At 39.5% G+C, this 10797-nt stretch overlaps 1 protein-coding gene and 1 long non-coding RNA gene across 4 annotated transcripts in view; one reads left to right on the top strand and one right to left on the bottom strand.

Moving 5' to 3' along the window:
* The first annotated feature begins 748 nt into the window (after positions 1 to 748).
* Positions 749 to 10797, top strand: part of LOC123503378 (serine/threonine-protein phosphatase 2A 65 kDa regulatory subunit A alpha isoform-like) — an 11617-nt gene continuing 1568 nt past the window's right edge. Inside the window, exons 1-13 of one of the 3 annotated variants that reach the window (XR_006674434.1) lie at positions 749 to 900; positions 1876 to 2067; positions 2627 to 2846; positions 2986 to 3146; positions 3407 to 3561; positions 4065 to 4176; positions 4815 to 4916; positions 5153 to 5356; positions 5878 to 6043; positions 6416 to 6570; positions 7067 to 7209; positions 7328 to 7419; positions 9633 to 9721. Coding sequence is in view for 2 of the 3 variants with exons in the window: in XM_045253084.1 (XP_045109019.1) it covers positions 817 to 900; positions 1876 to 2067; positions 2627 to 2846; positions 2986 to 3146; positions 3407 to 3561; positions 4065 to 4176; positions 4815 to 4916; positions 5153 to 5356; positions 5878 to 6043; positions 6416 to 6570; positions 7067 to 7209; positions 7328 to 7419 (1786 nt within the window). In the remaining variant the exon portion in view is untranslated. The remainder of the gene's footprint in view (positions 901 to 1875; positions 2068 to 2626; positions 2847 to 2985; positions 3147 to 3406; positions 3562 to 4064; positions 4177 to 4814; positions 4917 to 5152; positions 5357 to 5877; positions 6044 to 6415; positions 6571 to 7066; positions 7210 to 7327; positions 7420 to 9632; positions 9722 to 10797) is intronic. The other 2 variants (XM_045253084.1, XM_045253085.1) reach the window with 2 other exon arrangements.
* On the bottom strand, positions 9479 to 9686 carry LOC123503381. The gene is made up of 2 exons (XR_006674436.1): positions 9546 to 9686; positions 9479 to 9511 (listed from the first exon to the last, which is right to left on the bottom strand). It is a non-coding gene; the product is annotated as an uncharacterized LOC123503381 (long non-coding RNA).

Here is a 10797-nt window from a genome sequence, read left to right on the forward strand (position 1 = left end):
GCCCCCTGAGAGATGTGCCGCCCTAGGCAATCCCATCGCTCGCCCCTATCACTACACCACTCTGTGTGTGAGGGTGGGGGCGGTAGTGAAGGTGGGCCATGCCTGTCAGTGCATGTTTCTCTTGTTGTCGTTGTTGTTGTTGTTATTGATGTGTACGCTGGAGGAGGAATAGCAAAAAATGGAGAAATGGAGGAGGAGGAAGAGGAGACGGCTGAAAATATTCAGTTTAGTATCCCCGTTCAATGTTAGGTTTTCTGTAATAATATTTACTAGATCATAATATTTAATTTAGTCTACCATTCAACTCTGCGATTTACAAGAATTACAGCATTACAAAAGTAACGTATGCAGTATTCTTAACTAATCATTAAAAAAAAAAAAAAATGCGTGGATGTGTGGTGTAGGTTTGGTAAATGTGGTGTGTGTGTGTGTGTGTTCTGATTTTGGAGTTATTTTCAAGTTGATGTGTGTGTGTGTGTATTTTTGTATGAGACTGAAAAAAAAAAAAAAACTGGCCAAAAAACAAAAAAAAAAAAAAAAAAAGCCTACTTTGTTACCAGTCCACTTACAGATCCGACAGCCAAAAGACAGTGATAAATATCATGAAACCTTCCTCTTAAACAGAATCTAATTATAGGAAGCATAATATATCAAACCCACTACTATTAATTCTATCATTATTATTACCACTATTACCACTAATACTATATATACCACCATATATAAAATCATCTCTAATATCCTGGCGGTCTCTACGTCCATAATATTTAAGCAGTGTCTCTCTGTGCGCCGACAGGAGACTCACAAGAGCACAAGATGGCGGCGAGTGAAGGGACGGCTGACGATTCACTCTACCCTATTGCTGTCCTGATAGACGAACTCAGGAACGAAGATGTGCAGGTGAGTGAGCTAAGCAAAGGTGCAAGTAACTTTGGGCCACGTACCGCCGGGGAGGAATGGCGGAGAGACGAGAAATGAGGAGGAAATAATGGCGGCTTGGTAGGAAGGTGTGCCGATCTTCATGTTATTGATAAGTGAAAAATTATCTTGCCTTTTTCCTCGTTTATTTAGGCCTACACTGGGGGCTTGACTGGGTTGCCGACTTCCATGGGGTGTGTTGTAGATGTACTGTTCGTATGGAAAGCCTAGGGGGTCTGAAAGTTGGTTAAAAATTGACTTTAATTGACGAGTTGACACAGTGTCCATTTTTGGTGTAACATTGATTCCATTATTCATTTTATTTATTTTTTTTTTTTTACCATTAGGATATTTTTTTTTATTTTCTTCTCATTGATGCTTGATTTAGACCTATGGGTGTGTACGGGGAGTTTGTTAGGCCTAGGGAAATAGATAAAGGTGTGTGCTTGTTACTTTTATTTGCTAGGTCAAGGTTATCTTAAGTTTATTTTCTTTTTCTATTTCTAGCTCATTAATGCGCCAGTTCTAGTTAATTCTGTAAGTGCGTAAGAAGTTGTTGAGGTCTAATTTTTCATCCCTAGGTAGGTCTATCCAGGTCTTTTTATTATTGGTATTTATTTTTTGTTTAGGTTAGGCTAAGTTAACCAGGTAAGGGTTGCACTAGTTGTATACGCCTATGGACGGTTTAGAAAATGTTTAGGCCTAATTGTTTTCATCGTGAGCTTATGTTTTCCTCTGTATTGTCGTTATTGGTATTAGTTTTTTATTTACAGTATTTTAAGTTTGTGTAGAAATATTCTTAACATTCAAGTATTTCTTTGTACCAATTTTTTTCTCACATCAAATTCTGGGACTCCATTTCTGGTTTTATTTTTTTCCTTTCATTACTTTCTGAGTTACAATAACCGCTTCTTAATATTCTGCGGAGGGTTTTCATGGTGTGGTGTTGGTCCGCAGCTACGACTTAACTCCATCAAGAAGCTGAGCACCATCTCCCTGGCGCTGGGCGTAGAGAGGACCCGCAGCGAACTGATCCCCTTCCTCACCGACACCATTTATGATGAGGATGAGGTGCTCCTGGCCCTCGCTGAGCAGCTGGGTGCCTTCACTCCACTGGTGGGCGGCCCAGAGTATGTCCACTGCCTCCTGGTGAGTGCCTGGCTCCTTATTATCCCTTTGTGTGTGCTGGGCGACTTAGTAGACATGATAAGGCCAGTAATTAGGACAGGATGAGTAGTAGTGGGTTCAAGATTAGTAAAGTTAGATTCTCACACTTAATCCCTTCAGTACCATGACACATTTTCATATTTGTTCTGCTTACTATTTGGTGATTTTATTCAGTTACAGAAATTAAAGTGGGTAATAAAATTGTTAAGACTGTGGCTATTATTCCTCTGATCTCCTTAGACTCTTCCTAATGTCAATAAAATTGTCCAATCATTCCCAAAACTCAAGGTAAAAATGCGTCCCAGAAAGGTTAATGACCTCCACTTAAACTCACTAGCTATACAAAATCCCTGCCCTTTTCTGGCTCACCACATCCTCACCCCACACAACACTTAATCACCACAATGAACTAGACGGTACTCAAAAAACTGGCCACACACTAATGGTCTTCCATGGATAGGTTGCTATATCGTGTATTTGCATGACTTTTGATATTATTAGAAGTTTGTAGCCACGTATGACCATGTTGCATCCCACACAGCCACCCTTGGAGTCCCTGGCCACAGTGGAGGAAACAGTGGTGCGTGACAAGGCTGTGGAGTCCCTGAGGAAGGTGTGTGAGGAGCACAGTCCCGAACACCTGGAGACTCACTTCTTACCTCTCGTCAAACGGCTGGCCGTGGGTGACTGGTTCACCTCAAGGACATCTGCCTGTGGGCTGTTTTCAGTGGCCTATCCTAGATTATCTGTGGCAACAAAAGGTATTATCACTATCACTATTACAGCAGCTACTCTCTCTTCTTAAAGTCTCTCCTTGAAATATTCCTGACCATTAGTTGTAATTCTATCCTTGTCTCAAATACAAACCACTACTGTAACAGCAACCTCCTTTATTTGCAGCTGAGTTGCGGTCACACTTCCGGTCGCTGTGCCAGGATGACACTCCCATGGTGCGCCGTGCAGCTGCTGGCAAGCTGGGGGAGTTTGCCAAGGTGGTGGAAGTGGAGTACTTGAAGACCGACCTTATCCCGATGTTTGTCACGCTGGCCCAAGATGAGCAGGTAGGCTGTGTTAAAGCTTCTGCATAGTGTTAGCTCCTTTTCATTCATATGGCCATAGGTGCTTGAAACAGTCAGGAAAGTAGATTTATTATCAGGAACATGCATGCCATCCTACCATCTACCTACCTTGTGTATTTATTTACTTTATTCATGTAGTCTTGTCCATCTCATGATATCACTACTGCTACTACTTCTACTACTACTACTGGTATTACTATGCCAACAACTGCAACATATTTCAGTGTTATCAATATCAACAGACTTACCAACACCACGTCTTCTCACAGGACTCAGTGAGGCTGCTGGCTGTGGAGGCGTGTGTGAGCATGGCCGGGCTGCTTCCCCAGGAAGACACAGAGCTGCTAGTGATGCCCACACTGAGACAAGCAGCTGAAGACAAGTCTTGGAGAGTGAGGTGTGTGTGTATTACTGAATTGTACTATTTTCTCATCTTGTATTGTCTTCCTCCTTTGCGCTCTCTCTCTTTCTCTCTTATTATCCTCAGATTTAACCAAGACTTATGGTTTTATTTGATTTGTGAACTTGTTTTTACCATGCCATTTAATTCAGTGATGAAATTGGTTCATTTTTCATCTTGTATGGAGTTGCAAGCCTTCCTAAAAATGTATTTATTGTATAGTGATAGATTAAACAACATATACAACAAAGAATTATATAGCAGAAGAGGTTAGTTCACTGGATAAGCAGAAAAATTTGTAACGACTATCATTTCCACTCTCAATTAAATATGTAACGGAAATACTCAGAGCTCCTTCACATATTACAGACATACTTATAATAGCAGGCATTGTCATTGAGTGTTGTAAGGACAGTACTATTAATCCAAGTCTGTGTGTGTGTGTGTGTGTTGATGTATGTATTCATTCATGATGTTCATGTATGTTGGTGGTTTTCCAGGTACATGGTGGCAGACAGATTCATTGACTTGCAAAAGGCAGTGGGACCTGATATCACCAAGAACGATCTGGTGTCTGCCTTCCAGTCCCTGCTCAAAGATGTAGAGGCTGAGGTGAGTGCTGGTTTCTCTCTCTCTCTCTCTCTCTCTCTCTCTCTCTCTCTCTCTCTCTCTCTCTCTCTCTCTCTCTCTCTCTCTCTCTCTCTCTCTCTCTCTCTCTCAGCTTACAGTAGATTAGATAAGATAGATTAGATAGTTTAAAGACCACAGTGACAGTTTGATTGTACTGGTGGAGAGAATGTGTCCTTTGAATGACTAGGCAAATTAGTAAACATACTGATAGAGAAATAGTGTTGAAAAAGAAATACTCATGAATGAATCTGTAATAACATGATGCATAAAATGTGGATAACAGACATTTAACTTGACTGACTTAAATTATAATCTGGAATCAAAACTATAGTCTGAATGTTTGTTTTTTGGAGGTGTCTTGGCTTGGAGTGTGGAGTAGAGGGGTATACCTAACTAAGGAACTTACCTAGAAGTGACACCTGTTCACAAAAGGCAACATAAACTGCCCTGGCTGTTACCAATCAGTTGTTAAGAAATCAGTGTAGAAGTATTGACTAAGACATTAAGAAGAATGGATATCAAACATATGCTGAAAAATATGAATGTATATAACTTTTTTACACACACACACACTCACACTGGAAAACTTTTATTTATTTATTTTGTTGTGTGACATCCAGGTAAGGGCAGCAGCAGCAGGCAAAGTGAGGGACTTCTGCCAGAATGTTGACCCCAGTGTACAGGAAGCTGTGATTATGAACAATGTACTGCCGTGTGTCAAGGCAAGTGCTGTTGTGTTGTACTGATCTCCACCTTGTGTTTTCTTTCCTCATATTGTTAAAAAATGTCCATAAACTCTTATTATTACTTCTTATTTGGATTGACATTTGATAAGTAAAATAGAATCAGAATTTATAGGAAAATGTAAGTGTTCTGTACCAAAACGTGTGTAGAATATTTTGACCTAACACTCATATAACTGAATAAGAACTTCCTGACATTATGATCACCATCACAGGAGCTGGTGAGCGATGGTAACCAGCATGTAAAGTCTGCCTTGGCCGGTGTCATCATGGGTTTGTCACCAATCCTGGGCAAGGACAACACAGTCACACACCTACTGCCGCTGTTCCTGTCACAACTCAAAGACGAGTGTCCCGAAGTGAGACTCAACATTATCTCCAACCTGGACTGTGTTAATGAAGTGATTGGTATCCAGCAGGTGAGTGAGAGAGAGAGAGGGGGGAGGAGGAGAGAAGAGGGAGGAGTGAAGATAATGCATTGACAAACACACACACCACCTTTCCAAACCTGAATATAAACTAAGGGATGTTGCAAGAAAGCTGTCAGGTCTACACAGTACTCTTCCAGCATGTATTTCTATCCATTATCCCTACTTGCATAATTATCAAATATTCTTAGCAACCTGATAACTGAATCTGTTCCATTTATCTATCTGAGAAGTAATTCCTTACCATCTATTCAATCTAACTTTATTTTTAGACATTTGTCCCAGACTTTTGGCAAATTCTACTTATCTCTAAGGGAACTGGCAGTCAATTGTGCCTTTTTTATTATTATTATTATTATTTTTATTTATTTATTAATTAATTAATTAATTTATTTATTTATTTTATATTATTTTTTCCCATAGCCAGCTTCCCCTCTTGCTTGGGGGGAAAAAAAAGAACTGACATGCACACATTTCCATCAGGCATTCATTACCACTGCCTCTTTCTGCAGCTTTCCCAGTCCCTGCTGCCCGCCATTGTGGAGTTGGCAGAGGACAGCAAGTGGAGAGTGCGTCTGGCCATCATTGAATACATGCCTCTCTTGGCTGGCCAGCTGGGTGTTGACTTCTTCAATCAGTCACTATCCAAACTTTGCATGACCTGGCTGGTAGATCATGGTGAGTGTGTATGTTTAGCAACCAGTGTTAAGATGCAATAATAGGATCCTGCATGTACTGTGCCATGGCTCCTTATCTGTATTTATTTTTGTGTTTGTATATGCACATCATCTGTTGATGTGATGGAAGTGACCGAGAGAAAGGTTGAGAAACGAGGAGGATCAAGGAAAAAAAGAGTCAAATTAAGTAAGATATAAAGAGAAGGGAGGAAGTGAACTGAAGTATCCATGCTGTTATGTAGTTATGGTGAGATGGATGGAGAGATTATAGATAAGATTACAAAAGTAGCATGTGTTTAGAGTTACTATGGTGTAAATACTGAAGTACCACAACCACAACGTTATTATTACCACTGAACCATTGCCTCCACAGTGTACGCCATCAGGGAGGCTGCCACAAACAACCTCCGTAAACTGGTTGAGAAGTTCGGCCCTGAGTGGGCGGCCCAGAATGTCCTGCCAAAGATCAATGCAATGTCTCGGGATGGGAATTACCTCCACCGCATGACCTGCCTGGCTTGTATCAATGTGAGTACTTGATCAATCACCACCAGCCTCTGTAGGTTAAGAACGGTCTGATGGAGGCCTTTTAAATGGTATAGCAGATTAAACAATGTTGATAGATTGTCAGGGTTAGTAATCAGGATACAAGAATTAATTGAAACTTATGAAATAAGTAAAAGAGGAAGGAATAGGTTCTAAAATTGAGTGGTAGGTGAATGGAATAGACCCAATAATCAGTTTTCATCAACTTATCAGAGGGTTGGTGGGGTTACTGCACTTGTCATACTTTCTGAGTCTGAGATCTCATTAGCTTTTTTTTTTTTTTTTTTTTTAATTTTCCATACTGTCAGGCTTTATTCTTCACTAACTTGCCAGGAGAGAAGTGCATGGGTCTTCAGAGGGGTCTTACAAGGCCTGCCAGACTTGGGAAGGAGGGGAAATGCAGGAGCCTCACTAGCATCCTTGAAACAGTGCACCATCCATAATGTCTGATCTTTGATGGATGTGATTTACTATACAGGTGGTTGGGGAGGTGTGTGGCCGAGAACTGACCACCAAGACGCTGCTGCCCACTGTGCTGGCCATGGCTAATGATAATGTACCCAATGTGAGGTTCAATGTAGCTAAAACCTTACAGATTATTGGCCCACACATAGATAAAGAGTAAGTATAGATGTGAGTTTTATCTTATGTGGTATGTTCATATGTTCATCTTCTGCATATTTTCTTTAGTACTCCAAGAATTCCTCTGATATAAGTAACACTGCTCTGTGAATTCCAGGTCTCTACACACACAAGTGAAGGGCGTATTGGACAGACTTAATGATGATTCTGACACAGATGTGAAATACTTTGCTTCTGAGGCACTGATAGGTAAGTATCTCTCTCTCTCTCTCTCTCTCTCTCTCTCTCTCTCTCTCTCTCTCTCTCTCTCTCTCTCTCTTTTGTGACTAATATCCTTTAGAACTGTTTCAAGTGATGGTTGGAGCAGTAGTTACCACTAGGCCCTCTCCTGCTACCTTCATTTTTCCATACTTCAGTTTTCTCTTGTTCTTGACCTTCCTCCTCAAGTATTCATAATGCTCATATGTAGGCTGCTTAACTGTCATAGAGGCAAAAGTGAGATACAAGTCCATTGAAAGTTTCTGTTGGAGGACGAATATATTAAGGAGTACAGAACTAGATTATGGCGTGCACAGGAAAGCTTTGAGTGCAGGAAGCAAGGTAAGTATTTCAGCACCAAGCAGTGTTTGTGTTTTTGGCTGGGCTTGGCAGCTGGACAGGTTGGCTTGAAGATTAATTTTTTGTGGGACTGTGAACTGATTTATGGCATAATGATTAAGTATTTATGCTTTGGTACACAAAGTATGCAAAATATGTGAAGTATAAAGGAGAACAGTGGACATTTGGTTCTGGTGTCTTGTGACTCAAGCATCTCACATTATGAGCAGCAATGCCAGAATGTTTGTGTTGTAGTGTAGCAGCACCTCATTGTGGGTTTAACATCGGCAGTCTTGGCAGTGCGTTGGTGAAGACATGGCTTGATGAGGGAGACAAAGATGTACCCCACAATAATCAATTTAAAAAATTTGCCAAATATTTTATAAGTCTGAAATGAATGATATGTGACCACAGATTTGTTTAGTATATCTTACAGAATCAAGTAGTAAAACAAAAATTTTGTAATGTTACTAGTTACAATTTGCTGTATTTGAAAAATTTACTTCTTAAAAGATTGTCAAAAATTCATAAGGCCTAAATGAAAGATGTGTAACCTCAGACTTGTTTAGTATTGACAACACCTTATCAAGAGACAGTTGAAGGCATATGCTCATCTTATAGCAAAACTGTAAGGGGAAAAAAATTGAGTAGTAAACTTGTAAAGTTTTAGTCAACCAGGAAGGGCCTAGGCTTTCCCAACCACTATAAACTCATAATGTGCTGGTAGCTTCTGCTTGGTGTACCACTCGGCTGTATTTCTCAGATGGCTAAACTTGCCAATTTCTTAGTAGCTTTCTCTTTTCTGATTACACCTCATTATGACCATTAATTTTTTCATATTTGTTGTTTTTCCAAATCCCTTCATGGGTATGTCAACTTGGAATAGGTGTTAGTAATTCTCTAACTTTGTCACTCTGTACACTTATTTCTTTTTACTGAACATTCTCACTTTTATGTTGATGTGTTGTACAAATTGGTATTGCTCTTATGAGTGGTGTAGACACTCAACACATCCTTAGTTTTCTGTACAGTAGAAGATTCTTTGGTTGCATATCTATTACTTCCTTGGTTTTCATTTGCTGTCCACAGCTGGCAATCTATCTACTGTTTTCATTGATGTCTTAATCACTCTTCACATGTGTTCACTTTCTGTGCTGTGATGGGACTCCACTGTACATGCATTTTGATCTTTTTATTTACAGGTTCATGTATCATGTCAGCTTATTGTGTTATCTGCATTTGTTTACACATAGTTCAACAAGGAGTTTTCTAATACTAGTCCTCTTTCAGCACTTTTCATTCCTGCTGTGTACTTCACACTTGAGGAAAAGAATTGAACAAAACAAGAGATATGAGTAGAAATTAAAGCAAGAGAACATATATATATATATATATATATATATATATATATATATATATATATATATATATATATATATATATATATATATATATATATTTATTTATTTATTTATTTAGTGCATGGACATGTTTCAAATTGCCTTTCAAGTGAAGTTGTTGCTAATCATTTCTGTGTGTGTGAGTGTGGGGTATGTATATATGATTGGGTGAATGAGTGACTGGAATGAGTAATAGGGTACATATGTGTCAAAATATTCCCCAAATTGCTGGGCCTGAAGTTATTGATAAATAATACAAAAATTCTCTCTCTCTCTCTCTCTCTCTCTCTCTCTCTCTCTCTCTCTCTCTCTCTCTCTCTCTCTCTCTCTCTCTCTCTCTCTCTCTCATTTTGACATTTTTCTCTGCCTCACTTTTACATCTCTCTCTCTCTCTCTCTCTCTCTCTCTCTCTCTCTCTCTCTCTCTCTCTCTCTCTCTCTCTCTCTCTCTCTCCAAAATTTTCAGAACATGGACTTGCCTAAATTCGAGGACCAAAAAGTTTTTCAAAATTTTCTGGCCCATGGGAAAATTTTGACTGAAGACGGATATTTTGGGTAAGTGTGTGTGCAGTCATGTGCGTGTAGTGGCAGCATATTTGTGTAGGTGGGAGGAGTTGCGTGTGCATGCATGTGTATGTAGTGGTGCATGTTTATTTGAGGGTGTATGTATGTATGTGGGTGTAGCTTGTCTGAGTGTGTGTGTGTTTGCATAAATGTGTGTAGACATTATCTATGCGTGTGTGTGTGTGTGTGGTGCTGACTGCCATGGATCCATAGGTTCCTACTGATTGCTGCTGTTGTTGATTTTATTATTAATTGATACAAATCTAAAACTTGTGGATGGAAACTGAAATCCAGAAGTTTTTATCAGGTGACATCTCTAAAGATTTATTCACCTTTTCATGGCAGTGCAGTGATATTGTGAGTGTCTTAAGAATGATATGAACTATTGTAATAGATATAATGTTTTGTGTTCAGTGGAAGCAGTAGAGTGAATACTACACTTGACCATCATGTTAAGTATTGGTGAGTGAATGTCAGAGTGTACACTGCCTTCCTGTATCCATCCTGTAGAGCTGCTGATAAGTCTCTGTGATTGTGCCCTGTTGCTAGATATTTGCACTAAGTACACACCACACAATAGTCATCCACTATTGCAGCTAATTGGTCGTAGTGTGTCACCTTGATGCCGAAAGACCAATACCAAACTGATAAACCAGAACAAATAGGTCTGTGTCCTGGGATCCCAAATCCATCTTTTTTTATTTCAATCTTTCTGTGAATGCTGCTGTTATGTACAGTGAGCATATGAATCACAGTCATTACTATGAAAACAAATATATGATCATGCAGTTTGTTCATTATCTTATCTTATTGTCTGATATGTTCCTCTTGCACATCAGCTTCCCCAGACTTACTTTCTGACTTTCTCATGTGAATGCAAATCCTGCTCATGGAGTTCATATATAGATTCACTCTTTAAAAGAAAATTTGGTGTTATGTAAATGTGACACAAAGAGTTTGTTAGGTTGTCTGTTCAATGAAGATTTCTTTAGTGTTTAGATTAGTAGATGGTTCTTTCTGGGTACTGTAGTGGTTGCTAGAGAGGCAAAGTTGTATCAGCATTTTAT

This window comes from Portunus trituberculatus, chromosome 14, assembly GCF_017591435.1.
Source record: "Portunus trituberculatus isolate SZX2019 chromosome 14, ASM1759143v1, whole genome shotgun sequence".
NCBI lineage: Eukaryota > Metazoa > Arthropoda > Malacostraca > Decapoda > Portunidae > Portunus > Portunus trituberculatus.